The sequence below is a fragment of the Thamnophis sirtalis genome, unplaced genomic scaffold (genome assembly GCF_051295495.1).
Source record: "Thamnophis sirtalis isolate CommonGarterSnake01/CBP01778 unplaced genomic scaffold, rThaSir2_p1.2 scaffold_10, whole genome shotgun sequence".
In the NCBI taxonomy this organism is placed as follows: Eukaryota; Metazoa; Chordata; class Lepidosauria; order Squamata; family Natricidae; genus Thamnophis; species Thamnophis sirtalis.
The window spans coordinates 51758908-51786065 of NW_028261390.1; the positions used below are offsets into that span (position 1 = coordinate 51758908).

General features: G+C 39.6%; 1 protein-coding gene across 4 annotated transcripts in view; it reads right to left on the reverse strand.

Annotated features, from left to right (window-relative positions):
- The window catches only part of GALNTL6 (polypeptide N-acetylgalactosaminyltransferase like 6), a 576396-nt gene that overhangs the window by 21461 nt on the left and 527777 nt on the right, over positions 1-27158 (reverse strand). For 2 of the 4 annotated variants that reach the window (XM_014068575.2, XM_087724584.1), the window contains 2 exons: positions 20347-20463; positions 8962-9111 (listed from right to left, as the gene is read on the reverse strand). In XM_014068575.2, coding sequence (XP_013924050.2) covers positions 8962-9111; positions 20347-20463 — 267 coding nt within the window. Of the gene's footprint in view, positions 1-8960; positions 9112-20346; positions 20464-21860; positions 21971-27158 lie in introns of those variants that run through there. The other 2 variants (XM_087724586.1, XM_087724585.1) reach the window with 2 other exon arrangements.

Below are 27158 nucleotides of genomic sequence, written 5' to 3' on the forward strand. Positions count from 1 at the left end.
GCCAGTGTTCCATCGCTCAGGCTGGGGGGTCAAATTTTACACCCCTCAGATAGGGTTCGCAACTTGGGAGTCCTCCTGGACCCACAGCTGACTCTTGACCATCATTTATCGGCTGTGACCAGGGGGGCATTTGCCCAGGTTTGCCTGGTGCACCAGTTGTGACCCTACCTGAACCGGGAGGCCCTCACAACAGTCACTCGAGCCCTTGTGATCTCTAGGCTGGAATACTGCAATGTGCTCTACATGGGGCTGCCCTTGAAGAGCATCCGGCAACTTCAGCTAGTCCAGAATGCGGCCGCGCGAGTGATTGTGGGCGCACCGCGGTTTGCCCACATAACACCTATCCTCCGCGAGCTGTGCTGGCTACCTGTTGATCTCCGGGTACGCTTCAAGGTGCTACTTACCATCCATAAAGCCCTCCATGGTAGTGGATCTGAGTACTTGAGAGACCGCCTCCTGCCGATTACCTCCCTTCGACCTATTAGATCGCACAGATTAGGCCTCCTCCGAGTTCCATCCGCCAGTCAGTGCCGACTGGCGACTACGCGGAGGAGAGCCTTCTCAGTAGCAGCTCCGACCCTTTGGAACGATCTCCCCGTGGAGATTCGCACCCTCACCACCGTCCAGACCTTCCGCACAGCCCTTAAGATCTGGCTATCCCGTCAGGCCTGGGGATAAGATTCTAATTCGCCCCCACCCGAATGTTGAATGAAAGTTGTGTTTTATTGCTTTATTTTTTTTTTCATTCACATATTGTCTTATGTTTTGTCTTGCACTCCCCCTCCCATGAATTGTAAGCCGCCCTGAGTCCCCTCAGGGAAAAGGGCGGCCTATAAATCACAAATAAAATCTAAAATCTAAATCTAAATCTTTTCTTCAAACAATTATTCAACAATTATTCAAACTCTGCTGGCCCGTTGTGTAGCTTGCGAGAGAAGAAAGTATTAGGTCCCCCCTTTATTTGTTCTTAGAAGTTTTTCAAAAGGTTTCAGAAAAGAGCATTGTAACAAAGCAAGTTTCAAAAGATTAGCATTGTTATGAAACAATTCATATTCATCTCTGTTTAGAATGTCTCTATATTAACAAGGAGGCTTTTACAACTTTTAAAAGTTGATAAGAAAAAAATTCTTGGTAGGTCTTCAGAGAAACAAAACTAATTAGTCAGAGAATGCCATCTGGCTGTTCCTTTGATCTTTCTCTCTGTCGGACAGTTAAGAATGTGGCATCCGCCATTTTAGGAGCTTTTTTTTTTTTTTTAGAAACCCGATGCACAAAGAAAGCTCTTTCTTTTTTAAAGAAAAAAAAGGGGGGGACAGATAAAGTTCTCAGGTACGGACTCTGCTTGTATTAATCTCAAATAGATATATCAAAAATTGTCCTAAGCGGGGGTTCCTTACTTTGCGCCGTAGTGGTTAGGGCAGAAGTTCCTGGCTCGGAGGTGTGATTCAGCCTTCGGTAAGCCCCCCTTCCATTCGCAGCAAAGAAAAAAGCTGCAAACTTCAAAGAAAAGCTCTTGCCAGCTGGATCTCTCTCTCATCTTCTTTGCCTGAAGAATGAGTTTATCTACCAGGTATTTAGGCAGATAACGCAGCCAGGAACCCGGGGGCAGCTCGTTAAGCCACCGCCATCAGCAAGGTCCCGCCCCGGAAGCCCCACCAAGATCCCTCTTGCAGTTACTGCTATTAAGCTACATTTCACCTAATCTCATTGGTACATTTTGTTTTTCTTGCCTAAGTGTAAAACCTTACTTTTCTCTACATTGAATTTCATTTTGTTTGATAGGGCCCAGTCTTCAATTCTCTCAAGATATTTTTGGAACTTGAGCTTGTCTTCTGGGGTGTTGGCTATTCCTGCCAGCTTAGTGTCACTTGCAAATTGGATGACTTCCCTTTTTGTTCCTTCATCTAGATCGTTTATGAAGCTATTAAAGAATACTGTACCTAAAATGGAACGTTGGCATACCCTACTGCTTTCTTTACTCCATTTAGATGTAGTTCCATTAAGGATTACATGTTGAGTATGATTTTTCAGGCAGATATAAACCTATCTGGTAGTAGTGCTGTCTATCCCATATTTTTCTAGCTTGCCAAGGAATAGTTTGTGATTTAGTTTATCAAATGCTTTCTTGAAATCTGAGTATACTATGTCCACAGCATTTCACTGGTCCACTAATTTAGTCACTTTGTCAAAGAATGAAATAAGATTGGTTTGAAACGATCTCTGGTATGTTGCTTCTGTTATAAGTTTGTTTGATTCGAGGTGTCAGCAGATCTGTTGCTCGGTTATCTTTTCTAGAATTTTTCCAGGTATTGATTTCAGGCTGATTGGTCTCTAATTTACTAGATCTGTTTATTTCCCCCCTTTTAAATATGGGAACCTCATCAGGTCTTTTTCAGTCCTCTGTAGTTCCCCAGTGTTCCAGGATCTTTGAAAGTTATGGTTCAGTGGTTCCAAGATCACATCTGCCAGCTTCATCAGAACTCTGTGAGGTAATCCCATCAAATCCTGGCCATTTGAACTAATCTTGACAGATGTTCTCCTACCATTTTCTAGCCTATTTTAATTTGAATTCCTGATCTATTCTGTTTTTGGTAGGTTGGGCTATTTTGTGTGTGTGTCTGTCTGTCTGTCTGTGTGTGTGTAGGCAGATGCAAAGAAATAATTAAGCAGTTCTGCTTTCTCCCTGCCGCCTGTCACTTCCTTGTCATGTTCTCCCATTAGTGGATTGATCGTTTCTTTGACTTTTTTATTTTTTTCTATGTTGAAAGAAACTTTAAAAAAAATATTTTTGAGATTTGGTACCTGTCTTAGTTCATTCTGAACCTTAGCTTTCCTGACTTCATCTTTGCAGATTCGGGCTGTGTGCTGGGAGTCTGCCTTATTTATGTGTTCCTCTTCCAATTTTTTATACTTATCCTTTTCATCTTTTGGTTTATCATAGAGTTTGTTGTGCAAACATGCTGGTTTCTTCTTGTATTTCTTATTTTTCCTTTTTAGTGGCATTGTGCTGAACTAAGCTTTTATAATCATATTTTTCAGAATTTCACAAGCTTCTTGAGTTATTTTCCCCTTTTAAAATTAATATTTAAGCAATGCCATTCTTTTTTCCTTTTATATTAGCCCATGTGCATTCTAGGAAACTTTCATCCTTGGTTATGTGCATTTCAGTAGAGATATAATTACATATAATGCAATTTCACTTCTTTTTTTGTTACATCTGTTTCTTTTGAACAGTTTATATCCTTCTATCAGGACATTCCAGTCGTGAGTTTCATACCACCAAGTTTTGTAAGGGTGAATAGGTTTGTAGTTTTAATGATTTGAAGAAGATGGATGTTAGAAAGTGGGAAATGGGAAAAGTGAGTATGGAGCATTATAATTTTACAGATCATGTCCATCCACTGTCATTCACTAAGATCTGTAAAGAAAAATGTAATCAAGGTCACTTACTGGATGCCCATTTCCAATGAAATAAGCATAGTTTTCCAAAGCTTTGTTATGGTTAAATAGTACATATGAAGATTAAAAGATAATACACAATTTCAGTCACAAAGCCATCTATTTGGGGGATTTATAAAAATGTTTAAATACAGATGGCAGCTGGGACTTCTGAACTGTAAAGCATGGTGTTTACTAGATACAAGAATGAGTGTTGTAGCAATTTAAATAAATGGTAATTATAATTTTAAGACATGAAAAGATGATCTATATGAAGGGTGTGATGGATGGCCCCAGTCAGCTACACCAAATGAGTGGCATCACGCTGGCCACTCTCACCCAGTTGGCCATGCCCACCTAGTTGGCACACCCATCCAGTAGACCATGCCTGCCTGGTCAACTACGGCCCTGATGAGGCCCTCAGTGAAATTGAGTTTGACATCCCAGACCTATATAGTAAATTCATATATATTCCTAATGTCTGTAACATAGAATAAGAATATTTTCAGAGCTGCCTACACAGAGAATTGTAATTTTTCATCTTATACATTACTGAAATTGAAATTGAAACTGAAATAAAGAAATACAGGTGGGATAAAAATCAAATAAACATATGAACAAATGTATTCCTCATGCAGGATATGTATAAAACCACAATCAGCTGTTAATTATGGAAATATGGAATCTGAAAAATGCATTTATGCCAGATTTCAAGGAAGATAAATAGTACTTATGCTTATTCTGTGAGAAAAATTTGCTTTCATTAGTAAAGTTACTTTACTGAGTATCACCAACACAGGTAATCCCAATTCAAAGGAATCACAATCTACCACTAAACAAAAAACCCACCTTAACAATAATTCTTAAAATCAAATTATTGACAGGCCTAAAGGAAGTCAAATGCTAATCCAGGCTTCATCCTGACGGCCAGAGAAATATTTTATTCAAAACTTATTCAAACATAAGTCTCCATTAAAGCGAACTTCAAACTAAATGTGACATTAGATTTCAATGAAGCAGTACAGAACTCTAAAATTACTTATTTTTATTTGACTTAAAACTAAAACATGCAACCTTCAAATAGAAAAACTATAAGACTATAACTAAATTTAAAATTATTACATTGAATATCTGGAGGACGAGTACACCTATTCCTAATTAAATGCCGATAGCATTTTTAATTCAAAGGATGGAATGTTTATTATACCAGAAACCTAAAAGTAACAATAATCCTTATTCCAAAGCCTCTCCCTAAAGTTAACCTTGATACCATGCAGCTCAATAAGTGTAATCCTAACTACAACATTTTGTTACACAATAGAGCAAGCAAATCATATATAAAGAAACTAATGCTACTTCAAAATATGAAATTTCTTTTAACCGTTATGATAAAATTAACCATAGAACTAATAAAACCTAACCTTAACTTTGCTGTACTTGAGAGACCGCCTGCTGCCAATTACCTCCCATAGACCCGTTAGATCACACAGGGTCGGCCTCCTCCGGGTTCCGTCTACCAGCCAATGCCATCTGGCTACCACCCGGGGGAGGGCCTTCTCTGCAGCAGCTCCGGCCCTTTGGAATGAACTCCCCACGGAGATTCGGACCCTCACCTCTCTCCAGGCCTTCCGGAAAGCCGTCAAAACCTGGCTGTGCCGGCAGGCCTGGGGTTGATGAGTTCCCCTCCCCTCTCGACTTGTATGGCTGTATGACTCTCATGTATTTTAATTACGTGTATTGTGTTTGTATCCCCTTTTCCCCTTTTAAGTTGTTCGCCGCCCTGAGTCCCTCCCGGAGAAGGGCAGCATATAAATAAACTAAATCTTAATCTTAATCTTAATCTTACAAAATATTTTTTTAATCAAAAATTTTCCTAAGCATTCAAGCCAGTTTGGTCTAGTGGTTAAAGCAGCAGGTGAGAAAGCAAAAGACCATAATTTCTAGTTCTGCCTCAGCCATGAAAGCCACTTGAATGCCTTTGGGCTGGCCACTCTCACAAGTTGGAGAAGGGTGTGTTGAATATGTTTATCATCTTGAGTTATTTGTAAACATAATAAAGGTGGGATATACATAAATAAATAAGCAAGCAAGCATCTACTGTAAAACCACCCTAAATTAACAATACCATTCAAAGAAGCCTAAGCCCAAGTTCATCCTCTAGCTAATGTAACTTTTTACTTGAAATAGTTCACACCTGTCACTGGCCAAAAACATTCATAGTAAAGCTACTGCTAAACTCAATTGAACAACAGATTTGAAAGAAACCTAAGGTTATGCATCACTTCATCCTCACTGCCACAGAATTTTCAGTGGCAGTGACGATGAAGTGTTACAAGAAAAGAAAGTTGCAGAGAAGACAGTCAACATTATGGCAAAGTGGTGCGGACAAGTGGTAGCTCCATAAAATCCTGCTAAATTCTTCCACCGAGGAGGGTCTATAGGGCAAAAGTCACCCTGTATGGGTGATGAAGACAGGGGATGCTTCAGTGGTCACGAGGAGAGTGCATCTCCTTGTTTGACCCAAAGAAATCCCCTTTAACTGGCGGAAGAGAAGATGGTCATTACGGCTGAATTGGAGCCGTGACAGCTGAAATGGAAGAGAAGAAAGGAAAGATCCTGTAACAGTGTGCTCGGTCTGGGTAAAAACTTTCTAACTTTTGCCACCTCCTTTGGAAAGTGGGACTCAATTGAGGTGGATAGCAGAGACTAAGACTTGGAGCTATTGTCAGATTTGGAGAAAGAAAATAAATTGCAGACAGAAGCAACCTTAAAGATAAAGGATAGACTGGATTGACTAGTTTTTAGAAATTTAATTCATTTCAAAATATTGGATTATATGTACTTCTATTGCCACCTTGTTTTAAAGGACTTTGTAAAATTATTGGAAAATATTTTTGGATATATTTTATTCGCAGCAAAAGCAGAGAAAAAGAGTAACAGTGATACCTACTGGCCAGAGAAGATATCAGAGAGCTGAAAAAAGTGGAAGAAAGAGTGAAAGTTGTTTAGTCTACAAATTAGCTGGAATACACCACCTTCAAATTGATTATATTTGGTGTTTGGAGACATACTGTGAAAACATTTATGTCAAGCCAGCCTCCCTCAGCAACCAAGAAAGAAACCATTTAACTCCATTTTTTTTAGAATTAAGAGTACTTTTACTGGTTATGAGTAGATAGCAGCTAAGCAAAGCAAGATCTGAGGCAAAAGCGTGCGTAATCATAGATATCAATATGTGACCTAACTCCTTCCCCCTGGTAACCCCATCCTATAGTCCAATCCGCACAACCCTCAGGTGTCATGTGGATTCCATCTTCAAAAAGCATCATCAGGTTGGTATGCCGGACAGTTGGCCTTGGCGGGCAGATTCACTATCTCCAGCATGCGCAGTAGATGGTGAGAACAAAACTCCCTTTTAACAATCACTCCTGTACTTAAGACTTCCCCTTCCAAATACGATGCCTCCCCCTCCCCGTTTCAATGACAGCCGAAAGCAAGTAGCGAAGCAGAGGCTGACATTTTAACTCTTAGAACCTTGAAGATTACAAATATGCTAGACAGTGTGAGAGTGGGAAACAGCCTGGATTTGTTTTGATACTAAGTGAAGGTTGCTTCACTATTTAATGGAGTGATTTTGTGAACTGATCTAATATTGGCTTTCTTGGTGTGATGAATAATTGGGACATTGGGATCTTGATAGATTACTGAGTAACATTTTAATTGACTAAAATAAGGAAAAACATTACAACAGGGGGAGATAAGTGTATTACTAAAAGAAATATTATTGATGCTTCAAGGTACGCAGGAAATGATGACAAGGAATCATAAGGAGATAAAGGAATTGATACATGACATAGTTGTGAGAACAGAAAATTATGAGCAAATGACACTGAATAATGAATACGAAATCCAGGAAGTAGAGAAGAAAATAGAAATAACAGAGGAAAGGACAGGGAAGGAAAAACAACAAATGATTCAAAAAGAAAAATAGATAGTAAAAACTGATGAGATAGAAAGGGAAAATTACAGTTTAAAAGATCAAAAAATGGAAGAGGATACATGGAAAGACACCCCTGAAGTGAGGAAAGAATCATTAAAAGGTCTAATGAAGGCCCAACAGATTGAAGGAGATATTCAGATTAAACAAGAATGATATAAGAAATATCTTCTTATAAGATCCCAAGGGTGGAGTTTGGGAGTTGTGCCAAGAAGTCAATAAGAGATGAGATACGTAAATGGGCAACAGATGAGGGATAGATGTAGAATACTGTTTAATGTAGGAGTTGTTCTATTAAAAATTAGTATAGAGGTAGAAACTAGAAATGGGGAAAATATTACTTTTTAACTTGGGAAATATTTTATTAATGGTTAGAAAATAGAAGCAGAAGTTAGAAACTTAAAATCAAGGAGGATATGTAAACAAAGATGAAGTAATTGTAATTAAATAATGAATATTGAATAATTAGGATAGGTAAACATTATGATTAATAGACGTGGAGGACAATGGTTATAAGTGTGATGTTTACATGATGTTTATAATGTCTCATATTATTATTTGGTAATAGACAAAACTGGACAGAGAATTTAATTAAACAATGGAAAATGTTTAAACAAGGATAAGCGAAGACCATGGTGAATAGATTTTGAGAATAACAGTGATAATTATTGTGTGTATAATATTTTTATGTATATTTAAAAGAGATTGTACCCAGACAGTACACTGCTAATGTGAATATGGAAATGTTATATATAACAAAGAAAATTGCATAATAAAATAATATTAAAAAAGACAGTTGCCACTATAATATTGTTTAAACCTAAGACTTTTCCTAATCATACAAAATCATATTTAAGTTAACATACTACATTTTCTATAAACACCAGGGAAATCTAACCTTAACCCCATCTTTATCCCATTGCCAAAAGGGATTTTTAAAATCCTAAATGTTATTGCCAAAACCATGCCCACATAAGCCGAAGTGTAACTTTCAGTAAACATGAAAGTTCACCATAAAGCTAATCATTCTAACTGGTTAGAACACAGTATTGCAGGATAACTATGCCTACTGCCAGGAGTTCAATCCTAACCAGCTCAAGGTTGACTCAGCCTTCTATCCTTCTGAGATTGGTAAAATGAGGACCAAGATTGTTGAGGTTAATATGCTGATTCTGTAAACCATTTAGACAAGGGCGTAAAGCACTATGAAGTGGTATACAAGTCTAAGTGTTATTGCTATTATTGGAAATATTATAATGTATGTAACCCACGCAGTAAATTTATTCATATATTTTGGTAAATTGTATAAGTGTGTATTTGGGATTTGATTTCACATAGTTAGATCTAATGTATTTTGTCCAATTATTGCCACACTATTGCTCTTTGTACACCTAGTAGCATTTTTTAAATAAACTGTTAAAAATTCAAAAAAATTCAGTGTTGATTTTGCTAACTTTGACTTTGGAACCTCTGCATAATTATCTAGATCACCACATGCCTTTAAAGTATCACAAAGCAAGACCAACCTTCTTATAGCTCCAATGCTGGTTGCCTTTCATACCATGACAGTCATAAAGTGTGACAGGACTACTGTGTGAAATTGCATCAAAGCAGAATTTTCGGGTGTGAAGAGGTTCTCCTGGACGGATGTCTTCTCTCCAACCAAAGGTGAACAGCTAAAAAAAAACAGTGAAGGAAAACAGTGATTGAATGTGACTTTTGAAAGAAACATGTGGCAGTAGGATGTCATTCCAGTCAGAATTGAATCTATTTTTGTCCACCTGAACTAATCATTAAGATGAAGTAGTTTAGCACTGTTGTAATAACATGTCTATAAACTGCTAAAAATAAAGGTTAGATTTAGTTAAAAGATCAGATTAATTTAAAGGAAAACATATTTTAAATATAAAAAAATTCACAATGTACCCAAAGGAAATACATACTTCATGAGCTGAGAAATCACCACATTTCTATGGAACTAATACTAATATTTACAGGAAAATGGATGGTATGAAGAAAGCCACAGAATAGTGAAGCTATGAGAAGACAACCATTGACAAGAATAACTGAAAAGTTCATTGAGAATAAGGTAGAAAATGTATGTCTAGGCTATACGTAATTCAATGCTCACATCACTGAGTAGTTTACTATGAAATAAAATTAGCAGCCAAGGACACAGATTTTGTTTAAATTGTCTTACAGTATTTTCTCTTGAAGTGATACACTGAAGCATCACATTAGATTACTATTTGAAGTTAAGACATGCAAAATTCAGCAAACATTAGGAAATAGTTTATGAATCTGAACAAGTCAATATTTTTTAAAACTTTTCACAGATAAGCACTTCCAAACATTGATTTTCTCTACATTTTGAGTTGCGAACAACACTTGATACCACTTTGCAAAATAGTTCAAATGCAATGCAAATTTCCAAAACCTTCAACATTACCACGGTTAGGTAATGTAAATATTCTTTTCTTCATTTAAGATAGATATGGAATTTACATTAAAAAAAAAATCTTTTGCTTGTGGGTATAATTTTTCCCACTGGAAAGAAAGCTTACTTTGTCTGCACCATCCCCATTCTTATTGTTTAATTCAAACAATGTAAGAGAAAAGTCCAGGGCTGGGCTGCTGCAGGTTTGCACAGGTTCGGGAAAACCTCTAGCTAAGAATCTGCCCAGTTCAGAGAACCCGCAAATCCAACCCCTGGATGGCCCTGCCCATCCTGCCCCTCCCTCCCAGGAGACTCCATGCAGCCTGTTTGGGATGCCAGGAAGTACAGGGCCCGCGCGGATGCTCAGGGAGGGCAAAAAACAGACCTCCCGGAAGTTCTGGAAAAAAGCCTGTTTCCGATCTCTGGAGGGACATTTTCATCCTCCCAGCAGATCCATGATGGTTTTCAGGTGGGCTAGCACTAGCCTTTCAAAGGTTTTCATAACATAGTGGATGTCAGAGCAACATGTCTGTAGTCATTTAGTTCCTTGATGGAAGGTTTCTTTAGCACTTTAATGATAGTAGAACATTTGAAACAAGAAGGAACATAGCACATCTCTAGTGATTTGTTAAAGATGCGGGTGAAGATGGGGGCCAGTTGGTCAGCACAAGCTTTCAAGCAAGGAGTTATATTATCTGAGGCTGGTGCTTTTCCAGGTTTTTGTTTGTGAAATAGTCCATGCACATCATTTTCTGTAATCACCAGAGAGGGGGGGGGGGTCATAAAGGGATGGGGTCTGTTATAGGGGGCTTGGCTGTTGTTGTGCTTTCCTGTCAAATCTACAATAAAATAAATTCAGATCATCTGCCAGTTGTCAATTTCATTCTGCATGGGAAGGAGGTTTGCTGTAAACAGCGGTATTTTAAAGAATTTTCAACAAATTTGCTGGATGGTTTGTTGATTACTGATTTTTTTTAGCTTTTCAGAGTAGCTTCTTTTTGCTGCTCTGGTCTCCCGTGTTAATATATTTCAGACTTGAACTTATGTTCATTTCAGACTTGACTTATGTTCATAAAATAATGGTAAAATTTCATGACATTTGTTAAAAAGGCTGACCATGAGGACATTTAGTCAATGTCCTGTATTATTTTTGATCTCCAGTCTTCTCCAACTTTGCATCCTATAATTAGTGTATTTTTCAGAGTATAACACACTCACGAGTATTAGACGCACCTTAGTATTTGTGGTAGAAAATAATAAGGAAAAAATTCTGCCTCTGCCTACCAGCATCCATGTTATTCAGCTGACACATGGTAACAAGGTCAGCCGATGAATAGGCATAGCAACTAAGTCAGCCAATGAGGGCTATTTGGACTATGAAATTTGCTGTGTGAGCCACAAGAAGACAGGAAGGAGCCTGGCTTAGCCGAGAACTGGAAGTGAAACTGTTTGTGTTTTGCTTGTATTTACTGCTACCTTGAAAAACCTGCTTTTGGTAATGTATTGTATATTATTATTATTATGAATCCTGCTGAATCAGTTACTATGCTTTCTGAATGTGATTGCTGCTGCAAACTCTGATCAGCCAGGTCAGCTTCAGCATTTATTGCAGCCTGATTCAGCACAGCTGATTGGCGGGTGGATCGGACTGCCAAATACTCCCAATCAGCTGTCCCAGGCTGCAGGGATTGCAGGGGTGAGTTCCTACCAGTCCTTGCTGGTCCTTGCGGACCGGTTGGTCAGTGAACCCGGAAATAATTAACTTCCGGGAACGCCGGCAATGTTCCCTCTAAGGTGCGGCTAGAACTGGCCACCCGCAAAGGACCTCCTCAGACTTGTTTTGTTGAGCACTGGGTGACTGACGGTAGTTTGTGCCATCCATGGCTGTTCAAACTAGTGCCAGTCGCCCAGTTTTCAGCAAAGCAAGCCCGGGGAGGTCCTTTGTGGGTAGCAACTCCTAGCCGCTTGCGCCCGGCGCTGCAGCTAAAGTGAACCCCCAAAGCCCCCACTGCCACCGGAATATCTGCTGCCTCCTCCTCCTCCTCCTCCAACAGCACTGCTGGATTTGCCGCCCAATGCTGCAGCTGAGGTGAAGCCGCCAAAGCTCCTGCCGGCACCCCCGCCCGTGGCAGCGATGCCTCCCCCTCCGCTTGGAGCACCTGAGCTGGGCCCTGCCTTATCCCTCTTCCCTCCTCCTCTACCGTGTAAACTATTAAATCAGATAGTTTGACCAGATGCTTCACATACCTCACAGGATGTTTTTAAAAAAAAAAAAAAAAAATGAGCCTAAAGCCTCGATGCTTTAAAAAGAATCCTCATCAAACTAGACCCATTACTTTCCAAACTAATTTTAGACTAATGCTCATTATGGTTGTCAACTTTCAGTACAACATTATGGATTTTTTCAGGCTATCATTTATAATTCAGAGATAGTATTTGGCCACTGCAGTGTTTTGAATAGTGTTTCTGTTGATGGGATATCACATTTTTGTAATTCTAGAGTTGCAAAATGCAATTCTTAGCTGATCTGTAATAGAGCTATTAACACAAGCAATGTTTGCTGTTTGGTAATATGTTTTAATTCCGCCCAATCTTCATTATGTCACTAAAATAGATACATTAAAAAGATGAGTATTTTTCCTTCTGGCAAAGTATTGCTCTATTGTAAAAGTGAAAAATAAGTTGAACCAGGGGTGGGTTTCTCGCCCGTTCCAACCGGTTCGGTTGGAACGGGGCCGGCGGCATCCTCGTGCACGTGCGTGGTGCACGCATGCGTACTAGCATCTGCGCAACACTCCAGCTGCTCCTGGAGGATCGCGCAGGCGCTGTATGCGTCCTGCGCATGCGTGGAAGCGCAGAACTCGTCAAAACCGGGTAAGGACTGCGGGCGGGCGGGCCGGCCCTTCGCCGTTCCCGGAAGTTACTTACTTCCGGGTTTGCCGACCAACCGGTTCGCCGTGAAACCCACCCCTGAGTTGAACTGATTCTTTAATTTTTGCAAATGCTGTGGCTATTTTCTTTTCTTTCCACACTGGCATTTAAGAAGTCAGTTTGTCATTCTAGAGCAAGGAAAACAACATTGTGTAATCCTGTATAAAGCAATCAGATTCTTTCAGTTCCTGTTCAGTTCTTGCATGATTTATTTAGCTCTAAAGATAAAATAAAGCTGCTATGAGCTGGCAGCTTTCCTGCCTGAGAAGAACAAAAGCCAAAGCAGGTTTCATTGACAATATAAGACTGAAATAATGATAACTACCATCAAAGGAATTTCTGGTGCTGCCACAGAGCTGAAGAATGGCATGCATACTCAAAACAGGCTGAGACTTTATGTGTCAGGGTGCAATATGTATCTAAATGGCTAGATTCCAGCAGCTAAAACAGGAGTGTAACCCAGAGCCACCCACAACTTTTTTTTTATGATGATCAAAAACTGTCAGCAGTTTTCTTTTATGAAGAGACAAACAATTCACAAATCTGATGCATGTGTTATAACACAATATTGACACTGCTTCTAATTACCACTTGAATTATGGAAATAGGAAATACTGTCAACTCTAATAGGTATCATTATTCTGCCTGGATGTAGCTATCAGTTTTGCAAAAAGTGTTATCCATGCCCTGGCCACAATATCCCTGCTTTAAGTAGGCTTCAAATCTGACTTGGACTGGAATGAGGAGGAAGAAAATGAGGCAAGCATATTTTATGTAATTTGTACTCGCTAAATATGCAAAAGGAAAATTGCTAGCTTCCAAGAAGTTATTCAATAAATAAACAAAGGCATCAAAATTGAATTATAACATACAATTATAACATACAATTTAGTTATCTTGGCAACTTTAGATATTTTTGCACAACCAAAATAGAAAAAAAAAGAAAAAAAACTTAGAATATTACAAACAATTAAAAAAAAAACCCTAAAGTCTAGCCTACATGGTGAAAATACAATCACAACCATCAACTTATGGATCAAGCTGATAATTTAATACAATAGTCAACTGAGGTGTACACTGAAAATCTTGACCACCAAACCAGAAATTAATGATACTAAATAATCTCCTGCATCCTTGTAATGATGTCAACAGATACTAAGGACTTTTTTTTGGCGGGGGGGGGGGGAACGATGATGACGACTAGATTTTAAAAAGGGCTTTATGATAAAGATCAATAAAAAACTATTAAAGAAATCCAGAAGGGTTCTTTGCATAAATGGAATCTAAACATAACTATAAAAGGCATTGGCTTAGAGATTAAAAAATTGGAAAATCAAAACATTCCATGATCGTTTTTGGAAAAGTTATTGAAGGGAAATCATATAATACCAAAACAAGATGGTGGCTTAAGAATGGTACCCTTTAAAAAAACGAGCAGGAATGCTTTTTGATGTCTGAGAACAAGCACTATTTACAAATACCATGAAGGCAAAAAAATAGAAAAGACTATCTTGGCTACTAAATGTTGATAAAACTGAAATACTTGATCAGAAAATACTTAGATGCAGCAAAATCACAGATACAACTGGAAAGATATTATTTATGTTAAAAATCAGATTCACAATCAATAATAGATACATAAAATAAAGATAAAGTCTTTGAAATTGGCATACAAAATTTATTTGTTGAATTCCAAGGGCACCTGTATTTTAGATGACTCTCTGTAGCTTTAAATTAAAAGCCCAACATATAAAGGAGCACACTGACCAGAAAACAAAATATCAGTCATAAAGCTATTAAAACCAAATGGAAAGGCTCTACGATCATTGTGTCTTCGAGGACTTGGGGGAACTACAGATATTTAATGATTTTCTATACAACATAAAGTTGAAAACCATTAAAATCTCTAGGGGAAAAGCATTATGGATAACAAAGATTGTAATAATTTAGGCAGTTTAATCAAGAAACCCCAAAGTGGGTAAGAGCAGTTGGGAAGAGATGGCTTAAGATAGTCCTTCAGGTAGCCAAGGTCTGGGCCATGAAGGATTTTAAATTCATAACCAGGATCTTGAATTGTGACAACTGGTAGCTAGATGAACTCACTAAGCTGTAGAGTCACATGTACTTATTATGGTGCCCCCATTATGTTTGCTGCATTCTGGACTGGATACAACTTCCAAATGGCTTCAAGGACAACTCTAAGTACATGTAAATAGTAATCACAACATGATAAGCTTATGGCATTATTATTTAAAGAACCTCCTCATCCAGGAAAGGATACCACTGGTGCATGATGTACTTTTGAATGATTTCTTGCCCTCCACTTCCACCTGAACTTCAAGCAGGACATGAATCCAAGTACAACTCACTAAAAGTCAACAGTGGATCACCTACACTATTTGGGAACCCAAATAAAACAGCCCCTTGGCCCATGGATGGGAGGATGGGAGCCTCCTTGTCTAAGACTACATAGTGTATAGGCATTGGATTAGGACTTTGCCTGCAGCACTTGTCTACTCATAGATATAGATATATAACTGGGTATAATAAGTCTATTGAGGCTTGAACAGCAGATGAGCTCACCCAATGGTTTTGTTTGATAATAAATATGAAAGAGAGAGCTTTGAGCACTGTGGCATCCCATAAGTGAGAGGCCAGGGGCCAATCTCCCCCCTATTTATCATTATGGATAGAAACTAGCCACCATGCCTTTTATCCATGAAGAGCCGAGGTGGTGCAGTGGTTAAATGCAGCACCGCAGGCTACTTCAGCTGACTGCAGTTCTGCAGTTCGGCTGTTCAAATCTCACCGGCTCAGGGTTGACTCAGCCTTCCATCCTTCCGAGGTGGGTAAAATGAGGACCCGGATTGTTGTTGCGGGCAATATGCTTACTCTGTAAACTGCTTAGAGAGGGCTGAAAGCCCTATGAAGCGGTATATAAGTCTAACTGCTATTGCTATTGCTATTGCTATCCTAAACCCCCAAAATTGATCCAAAAGGATACTGTGGTCAAAGGTATTGGAAACTGCTGAGAGATCAAAGAACACTAGGATTGATGTGGCACCCCCAGTCCAGGTCTATCCCATGACAGCAACAAGTGAGATCAAGGCCATTTTTATACTAAATCTCATACCTGGAAAAATGGTAGCAGAAAATGAGAAGTGAATACATCTACACATGCATATTGGTTCAAAGTTGTATCCACTTTATGACAATAAGGGCAACAAAGGAGGGATACTTTTCAACCTTTTTACCCAAACAGTGATACCATTTTGAATATTCTAAGTATTTTTAAGGAAAGATGGGCTGGAAGATTCCATTACTGCAATATTGGGTGAACAGTTCATGGGTAAAACCACTTGTCTAGATACTGGCTTGGAAGCTAGAGTGGAAAGAAAGTGAAGAAATGATGGCTTGACAATATTGTTAAAGGTTTTTTTTTTTTTACTTTGTAGATTTTAGCAAATAACACACAGTTCTTAATGAGGTCAGGTCTATACTAACGGATTAGCCCATCATTCAACTGACTGATTAAAATGATTAAGGATCTTTAAGAGATTAAGATGATTAAGGATCTTTAAGAGATGGAATGGTTCCAGCTACTTTGGAACACTGGTTTTCTTCTGCTCAAGAAATCAGTATTGGATCCACTTGTAATGGATAATATACAAGTTCATCTTAATAAAACAGCCTTTTGTTTTGAAGAAGATTGTTGAGAAAATGGTGGTATGGCAATTACAAAGAACTCTGAAGAACCATACGGACCAGGGCTCTCTTAACAGCATTATGGACCCCGGGCAAAGCAGTAATGTAAATGGTCAATAAAATTAAACATGTATTTAAATGTTAGTATTAATAAAAAAATGCAGTAAAATGTAATAAATATGTTGCTGTGTTTATATGATACAAGGTGCATTGAAGGGTTAACATGCAAAGATTATTATGGGCCCCCTATACTCGTGGGGCCCACTGACAAGTGCCCATCAGGCCCATGTGTTAAGACAGCCCTGATATGGATCCATGGCAATCTGGATTCAAACCTGAGCATGGCATGGAAATTGTATTGGTTGATCTAATGGGTGGCTGGTAATAGGATTTGGATGGGGAATATAACCATTCTTATCCAACAGCCTTTGATATTATCAACCACAGTATTCTTCTGAAATGCCTATAAATTTTGGGCATGGGAGACACTTTTGCTCCTGAGTGGGTAGATCCTGCTGGTAGAAATAGGGTGAGAAAATATCATCCATCGGTTTGGAGTGAGGTATCAACATGCAGGTGATAGCAATAGCACTTAGACTTATATACACTTCTTATATATGTTTTACAGCGCTTTCTGATAGTGGTAAGTATATTGCCCCCAACAATCTGGGTCCTCATTTTATTGACCTTGGAAGGATGGAAGACTGAGTCAACCTTGAGCAGAATTAGCCTGCAATAATGTATTCTAATTACACTGCCATCACAGCTCTTGATATTGGATTTATATGTCTACCTGGGTCAAGTGGTAGATTCAGAGCAGTGGTGGGATACAACCGGTATGCCTCAATACAGGCATACCGGTGCCTGCTGAGAGTACCAGGTACCATTCCAGTATGGTGCTCCAGAGGACCCACCTGCCTGCCCGCTCTCCTTACCGCTATCTGAGCTGATCGGGGCATTTGAGCACGCGCATGGGGCATATGGAGCCTGTGCTCTGGTGAGCAGCCGGAGTGTCGCAGGTGGTGGGTATGCATGTGCGTGCTGCGTACGTGCTATGCACGTGCACATTTGGTGCATGGCCCCATTGCACCATACCGGTGCAACTACTGATTCAGAAGTCCTGATTTAGTGCCTGGAGGCTGTCAGGGCATGGATGGAAAAACACACTAGAATTAACTCCAGCAAGATGGAATGCATTTAAATCAGGAACATACTGCTTCCAGGACAAAGCCACTTCGATTAACAAGCTATTTTGTTCCAGGGAAGATAGACTGCAACTTGAATTCTGGGCTCACAGTTCTTGCTGCAAAAGCAGGATATCAAGTGCATCTGTCTAGTTTTAGTTCGTTACATCAATTGCACTACTGCCTGGAATTGGATGCACTAAGGATAATCACTTATGCCCTGATTATCGTACAACTGGATTACTACGATTAGTTCTACATAAGGCTCCCTTGAAAGTCATTTGTAAAATTCAGTTGATTAAAAAAATAATGGCCTATGTACATACTATGAAGAGTTAGTACTGCCATGTAATACATATGCCCTGGTTGCTATTGTGCTTCCAGTGTAATTCAGGCTGTTAATAAATATCTATAAAGCCCTACATAATTAAGGGCCTGTGTACTGTATTTAAGAGACTGCCTTTCCCAGTAAGATTTTTCCCACCCAGTTCAGACAAGGGGCAGCTGCTGAAAGCCCACACCTGAGATATAATGGGAGGATGTTTGACAATGGCTCTTATTTGTGTGGGCCCCAATCTTATGGAACAAGTAGGGGGCAAGATAGCTGTTCCACTTGTGGTCTATCATGAGAAATTGGTTCTCTTGGAAGACCTTTCAAAACTGATGGTGTAGCATTGTTAAAACCAGAATAATGTTGATGTTTTATGTTGATATTATTATATAATTGAGCTACTTATTTTGTTTTATTTCTATATACTGTAACTGCCAAGAGCGCTTTGGATTCAGGTAGTCGATACACCTTATAAACAAAGTTATGTCTTTAATCTAGATCTTTGACCTTTTGAACAATGATAGACTTATTATATTTATTATGTATTACTTTAAATCAAGAATAGTAAATTAATACTGTTTTTCACTGCCTTTGGAACAATATTATATTGCATCTAGCTACAGAAGCCCTTTGCTGAAAAATAAAGAAATCCATATACTTGAATAGTCATTTATTTTTCAAATGATTTTATTCACCTCATCATTTTTTCTCAGTTGACTTTAACTTTTGATAAGCTTTCTATCTTAGTGCTTTTGGGCTCTCAAAATCTCTAAAAAAATTAGAGGATTATTATTTTTCTTTCCTGCCTTGGTTCAACCTGAAACTCTATTTGTCTAGCACTGCTCTCTGCTGATGTTTTGGGGAACTACAGATTTTGAATTAAAAATGTAGACCTATTAGGAAAAAAAAGTTACCGGTATGGGGATATCTATTTTTAGAATCCATTTATTTAAAAGATTTATTATAGACATAGACCAGAACAAATAAAAACACTCAGTAAATATACAATTAAAAATTCTAGAATAAAACAATAAATAACAGATAAAATCTATGTTAAAATCCAGCAGACACATGCTCTACCTAACTAATATTACAATCCATAAATTGTGAGGCCCAAAGTCAGTTTAATACTAAAAGGGAAAGGAATAAGCAGTGCAAAGGTTTGCCACATTTGTTGTATAAAATAGCTATGGTGGATTAGACACATGTTCCCAACGAATCCCCATTAAGTCAGTGATTTCTTCAGCTTTCATCTATATATTGAGTAAATCAAAATCAATATGCAGGAAAAGTAAATAAAAAAAGGTGAGGAATTGAGCTAATATACACCACATTCCTAATCTATCTCCCAACCAGCAGCCTATGACAGCTACTGACTGAAATATTGACTGGTTCAATAAATCAATCAGAACAGAGCTGGAAGGGATCTTGGAGGTCTTCTACTCCAACCCTCTGCTCAGGCAGGAAACCCTATAACATTTCAGAGAAATGGTTGTCCAATCTCTTAAAAAACTTCCAATGTTGGAGCACCCACAATTTCTGGAGGCAATTTGTTCCACTGGCTAATTGTTCTCACTAGGTGGGTTGTCTCCTTGATTAGTTTCCATTTATTGCTTCTTGTCCTACCTTCAGGTGCTTTGGAGAATAGCTTGACTCCCTCTTCTTTGTGGCATTCCTTAGATATTGGAACACTGCTATCACCACTAGTTCTTCTTTTAATTAAACTAGACGTACCCAATTCCAGCAACTGTTCTTTATATGTTTTAGCCTCCAATCCCCTAATATCTTTGTCGCACTTCCTGTACTTTTTCTAGAGTTTCAACGTCTTTTTTTACATTGTGGAGATCAAAACTGGATGTAGCATTCCAAGTGTGGTCTTGCCAAGACACTACAAAGTGGTATTAACACTTCACATGATGTTGATTCTATCCCTCTGTTAATGCAGCATACAACTGCTTTGGCTTAGAGAAGAGAGGCTTATCTTATTTTTCAAAGACCTGAGGGCAAGTCAACAAACAATGAGTGGAAGCTCATTAAAGATATATCCAACCTGGAACTAAGGAGAAATTTCCTGACAGTAGGAATGTTTAATCAATGGAACAGCTTGCTTCCCAGAATTGTGAGTGCTCTATTGCTGGAGTTTTTCAAGAAAATATTGGACGGCCATTTGTCAAAGATGGAATAAAGTCTCCTGTCTTAGGCAAAAGCTTAAAACTAGCACACTTCCAAAGTTCCTTTCAAGCCCAATAATTCTAAGAGCTTCTAGTGTGACCAATGTATGAACAAAATAAAACATCCCTAAAATATACTTGTCTCAACATACCTGCTCATGTGACCATGTCCGTTCAGAACCATCCTTCACACATATATCTAGTCTGAGTTCAGTGCCTGTTCCACCATGCTTACTGTCCATACAGAGATTAGCTGCCACATTTCGAATCTGTAAAATTAACAAATCTATTTTAAGCATCACAACACAGCTTGGAAAATGCTGATTTGTCTGGAAAGAAAGAGAACAAACTTTTGCTTTATTTGCCAATTCAGTTCAGTACAATATTGATAAGAAGTTTTACTTTTGGCTAAAAATCAGCTGCATTTTGCTTAGTTTTAGCCTATAAGAATGTAAGGTGATTTATGAGAAAGATATATGTTAACTGAACATGGAGGAGTAAAGGAGGAGCATCTGAGCAGGGATGTCAAACTCAAGGCCTGTGGGCCAGATCTGGCCTACAGGATGTTTAAATCCATCCCTTGGGTCTGGCTTGGAAATATCAAAGGAACGGCCCATGGTGTCTCTGCCAGCCAAAATGGGTCACATGTCTTGAGTTTGACATCCCTTCTCCAGATGCTCTTCCTTTACAAAAGTGGCCCATTTTTGGCCTCCCCAGCTTCCTGCAGCACTCTGCTGGCCAAGAATGGGCTGCACAGGGGTCTTGCGAGGCCTCCATGAAGCCTGTTTTCTGGCTCCCCGGCCTCCAGCAGCATTCTGTCAGCCAAAAACGGGTCGCTCAAGGCCCTCACACGCCCTGTTTTTGGCTAGGAGATTGCTGCTGGAGGTTGGGGAGGGGCCCCCATGCCCCATTTTGGCTGGCAGGCTGCTGCAGGAGGCATCCGCCCCATCCCTCCCCCTAATCAAGATGACAATCCATTCTGAGAGGCGGGGAGGAAGTCTGCTCACGAAGGAAGTAGTGTATTTTGTCTTGCATTTGGGTTGTATCTGCTTAGTTTTCAATGGTTTTGCACAAGAGATACACAGTAAAGCCTTGCACTTGGTGTATCCCAATCTACATTCATTCTTATTGTATTTATATGAGTTGAATGAAAACATCAACATTTCTTGGGATAAATCTTGGCTCTTAAGCTCAATTGATTATTAACTTGTGTTGATATCAACTGTATGCTGCTCAGGAATTGGATGTTACAGAGAAATATTGAGGTTTATACAGCTCTTTCATATGAGTATATTAATAGTCTGTACCAATGCTTCTGTTCACCAATTTCTCAAAAGCAGTTGTTTTGGTGATCAGTGAAAATCTTCACTATTGCGGCCCTTGTAATTGTGCACTCTTCAACTGACCTGATAATTAGGGGAGTGTAAATAAAGTTATTGTACCTTTCTTATCCAAATTTTAAATTCATTTTGGTGCAATTTTGAGCCACTTTTCCTAATAATGCATTTAGAGCACCCATGAAACAATATTGTCTCAATAGATATATTTGTATATCTATATTTACAGATCAATACTCTAATCAAGAAACTAAAGAGAAAGCTACACTTTCACCAAAACTGACAGGATAAGCTACTGCATATAAAAATAGAGCAAAGCCCACACTCACTTGTACTGATAATGGTACCCAGATGGATAATAAAATCTCTGATAGCCAACAACCAAGCTCAGGATGCACCAAGAAGTCCACAATTTTGTCGTAGTGTTATTCTTTGGTAGCTAAAATATGAGAGGAAGGGAGAATGACCTTCCTCAGAAGCTTCATAGAACAGCATTTAAAATGGAAATATATCCTTTGGTATGCACTACTGCTAAACAAAAAAGATAATTGTGAACCTAGATCAGGCCTCCAAAGAATAGAGAAAAACCTAGCTAAAGTATCCTACTTAAAATGATATCTATTTTCTAAGAAATTAAAGCAATTTTATTTCTAGTCATAACAGTCACCACATAAGGGAGTAGATTTGCCTCTGATTGTAGTCATCATATACATTTGCCTTAGCCAGGGGTCAGCAACGCGCGGCTCTGCAGCTGCGTGTGGCTCTTTCATCCCTCTGCTGTGGCCCCCTGTCGCCAGTTGGCACCACAATTTTGAAAGGAGCTTCCAGTCAGGAGGGGGGGGGAGCAGGATGCGCCAGGAGGAGATTCTATGGCAAGGGGCAGGTTTTCAGGTCAGTTCCACTATTGATAGGGATTTCGGTTATGACAGGTAGAAGAAAAAGGACGCCACACTAGGAGGAGACTCTATGGTGGGGAAACTGGACTGCTGGTCGGCTCCTGAATTGAATGGGGGGCTTCCGGTTAGGACCTTTGCGGCTCTTTGAGTCTTTAAGGTTGTTGACCCCTGGCCTTAGCAAACCTTATAAAGCAGAGATGGCGAACCTTTTTCTTACGGCATGCCAAAATTGTCCGTGCGTGCTATGTCCGCGCGCATGCCCACTCAATTTGTTTATTATTTGTTTGTTTATTATGCATTTATAGGCCGCCCTTTTCCCTGAGGGGACTCAGGGCGGCTTACAATAAAAGGGGAAGGGGAGTGTAGGACAAATACAAAAAGAAATGTGAGCAAAAATAAATTAAACACTAAAACACAACATTCACTCGACATTCGGGAGGGGCTAAAGTAAAGACTTATCCCCAGGCCTGACGGGCTAGCCAGATCTTGAGGGCTGTGCGGAAGGCCTGGACGGTAGTGAGGGTGCGGATCTCCACGGGGAGATTGTTTCCCTGCCCACCTGCGCATGCACACGTGACTGCCTCTGTGCATGCGCATGCAACCCCCCCATGTTCCGGAGACTTTCCTGAAGCCTGGGGAGGACAAAAATGGCAAAAATGGCCTCCCCAGCTCTCCAGACACCAGAAACAGATTGTTTCTGAACTTCCAGTTGGTCCCTTGGTGCTGTTTTTTGCCCTCCCCAACATCCGGAGGCTTTCCTGAAGCCCGAGGAGGAGGAAAAATCAGCTGGCCTGCATGCACACGCATGCCGGAACTGACAGCTGGTGTGCTACCAAACATGGCTCCACGTTCCACCTATGGCACGAGTGCCATAGATTCGCCATCATGGTTATATAGTGATCCCTTGGTACTCAATTGCTTTGAAACTCATTGAATTTTGTACTCAAAGCAAGTGAAAATTTTGTGCCAGTACTCATTGTTTGTTTGGTATTCAATGCACAAACTAGAACTTGTCAGTATTGGCTGCTTTGTGACTCGCTATAATATTCCTTATGGAAATATTTGTTTGTTACTCATCATTTTTGGTATTCATTGCACCTCCTGGAACCAATTAATGATGAGTACTGAGATACTACTGTACAAGTTTTCTTTAAAAAAAAAAGAATGCCACTGTAAGTGATTTAATAATAGTAGTGACTTTTGATGCTGATATTACAGTGCATATGTGTGTATTTTTTAATGTTTATAAAGCTATCTCTTTTTTTGGATTTTTTTTTTGCTTATGTTAATGTTAGATGCCTAGAGTATCTTGTAAGTAGGCAGCCATATAAATGAAAATAGCTAACTAAATAGACTGCCTGCTTTGTTAGCTGTGTAAAGTTACCAGAACTGTTCTTATAGGAGGGATTGTTCAAAAATATACACATATGGAGTGCTAAGTCAAGAAGAGCAATATTTTTTTTATAATTCAATGATTGGAAATTTTTGTAATTGTTTTCTTGAAAACAAGCTATAACATTAGGCTCAGGAAATTCAATTTGTCAATTTTCCAGTTCAGCTCTAAGTCAAGATAACACAAAAACATCATCTTTCAAGAACATGTATAGAAAATGCACAGTTCTATGATATACTTTTTCACCAGAAAAGCAGATAATGGATTATAGCTTCATACAATACAATATTTCTGAATGTAAAACTATGTATTCATAGCCTGTTGTCAGCCAGCATTAAAAATGTGTGTACATATCATATGTATATCCATCCACAAATTAAAAAAATACTGCATGCTAGATAAAACAAAAAAGAAAGAACAAAAGTTAGGATAGGAGAAACCTATTTTCTGATGAAAGTTTCAAAAAATTACACATTAATTTTGTGAGAAAACAAATATCATTGATTCTCCATAAACTTAAAATCTGTGAGGCATTTGCAATCTTAGTGCGTTTTAGTAACAAAGGAGAACAGGCAACTTTATCAATTTCCGTTTTTCTAGTTAAAAGTGAGAATTCTGCCTTGGTAGAAAAGCAAGGAACAAGCCGTCCACAGATTATCTTACTTCCTTCTTTTCTTTTGCGTTAATTTCTTGCTGGTTCACTATGTAACCTTGTTAATGGAGTTCAGCAAACCTTAGGTAACCTTTGGCTAGGCGCACAGTTAAACCTGCTGCTTCAAGTCTGGAAACAAATTCTTCAACTGCTGCAACTATTCTTCCAAACAGAGTTGTAAATAATTATATTCTCCAGATATGCTTCATAGTCAAAGGTGGGTTCTGGCTGGCTTTACTGCCAGTTTGCTTGTGCACGTGCTTTGCGCATGCATGCATAGTTCAATTAAAATTGTTCTGCACTTGTACAGAACTCAAAAACAAGATGGCAGTGGTGATGGTGGCAACAACGAAGGAACTGGCTCAGGCGCGTGGTAGGCCTGGGTTGCTGCTGGTTCCAGCAACCCAGGCTGCCCTACCACTACTGGTTGGGCCAAACTGGTAAGAACTCACCTCTGTTCATAGTGCCTCCCCAACAGAAAATCTATTACAACTAAAAGGCATATTTGAAATGAGAATGACACTGAATTGTAATAAAAGCTGTTTTCTCTGGAAGTTGCCAGGATACAAATCTGCCTATAGATCTTTCTAAGTCTGGCTTAAGTATTTTACTCTTCTCAATTGAACTAGTTGGCCATCTACAATAGGCAGAGGGTAATAGGAGAGAAGAAAGATAGGAAGAGAGGGACAGGAGGGAGGGTGAGTGGGGAAGATGAGATGTATAAGGAGGAGTGGTAAGGGGAGAGAGGAGAAGGAGAAAGGAGGGGGAAGTAGAGTAGAAAATGATGGAGGGAAGAAAGGACGTAGAAAGGGGGAGGAGAGAGGGGGAAGAAAGTGTCGGATAATGTATAAATATGGTGTATGGAGAGCAGAAGAGCCAACAACTGGTCTTTCTTTCTTTCTTTCTTTCTTTCTTTCTTTCTTTCTTTCTTTCTTTCTTTCTTTCTTTCTTTCTTTCGTAGTTGATGTAAGATGAATTGATGTAATTAGTTAATAATACAACATGATATTGACTATGTAATAGTATACATGTGATTATATGCTATGAAAATGGAAAATAAAAAAAAATATGCAAAAAAAATAGGCAGAGGGTAATTATAAACTTTATTTCTTCCTTGTGATATCTTAAGTCTATATAAAAGCTGATTTAGATTGATGCTTTTGTCTTAATTATCTGTAGAATATACTGTCTGTCATGTCTGCCATCTTTGGCTTGGTGCATCACTAGCATCTACCATCAAAGGCTAGGAGGGAGAGGGTAGAGGAGGAACAAATGGGTAATCAACCCGTATAGGTGTGGGATAGGAAACAGAGAAGCTTAGAACCAGTTTGTACCAGCACTCAAGGCCATGCACCCTGAGAAAGAATTTGTGGATTACCACAAATATCGCAGTGTTCTTAAAACACCTAGGCACATCTTCATTGGCTGAAGATGGACTGATCATGGGGCTGGATCTGGACCATGGGGTGCTTAGATCTGCCCTGCATGGTTGCACTGGAAACAGCAAAGGACCAGCCTATGGTGCCCCTGCTAGCAAAAATGGAGCTCCTGAGATCTGTTTTTTCTGGCAGAGAGTTGCAGGAAGCCGTTGCAGCTGAAAATGGAGCTCGGGAATTTGTTTTCACTGGCAGAATTCTCGGCCATCACTGGCACCCCTAACGCGAGTGATGTCAAGCTGGCCATGCCGAACCTGGCCACATCCACCCAGGCCCCCCAAGATCAAACACAACCCTGATGCAGCCCTCAATGAATTCGAGTTTGACGCCACTATCTTGGTCAGTTATGATATATACCAGTGATGACGAACCTTTTTCTTACGGCATGCCAAAATTGGGTGCACTATTATGTGCACGTGCCTGCCCACTAAATTTCCGTAGTCACCTGTGCATGCACACATGATCCCCTCCACACATGTGCGCATGACTCCTCCCCAGGCTCCAGAGGCTTTGCTAAAGCCTCGGGAGGGTGAAAACAGCCTCCCCTGCCCCCCCGAGGCTGAATGGTTCAACGAAGAAGTTCATTCTTGAACTTCCGGTTGGGCCATTGGGACAATTTTTTGCCGTCCCCAGCCTCTGGAGGCTTTCCTGAAGCATGGGGAGGATGAAAAATCAGCTGGCTGACACGTGCATGTGCGCTGGAGCTGATGGCTGGCATGCCACCAAATATGGCTCTGTGTGCCATTTGTGGCACACGTGCCATCGGTTCGCCATCACGGATATATACTTTATATATATACTGAATACATATGTACCTCTCTTTGTTACTAATTACTAGAATTACCTCCACAGACATTTAAGGAAATGATTCACAAAGATAATTCACTCAAATGAATTAGTTGGTGTGTATCTAGCTGTTGACCCTTTGACAAGTAACATTTAAATTTTCTTTATTCCATCTATTTTCCATCTTTATTCTGTATGGTTATACCAACCATACCAGTGGTTGGTTTCTGCCAATTCGCACCGGATCGGGAGAACCGGATGGTGAAATTTACTGATCTGATGAGAGAAGGTTCGACCGGTGGACCCGGAAGTAACTTCCGGAACGCCTGCCCGGTCCTGTTGCTCCTCGCCCATCTGGAAGCCACTCCATTGCTCACTCTCCCCGCCCATCCGCACTATCCTAGACCAATTCAGTGTCAAGTCCCACACCTGGGAGTAGAGGTGGTGAACGGAGAAGCATGGAG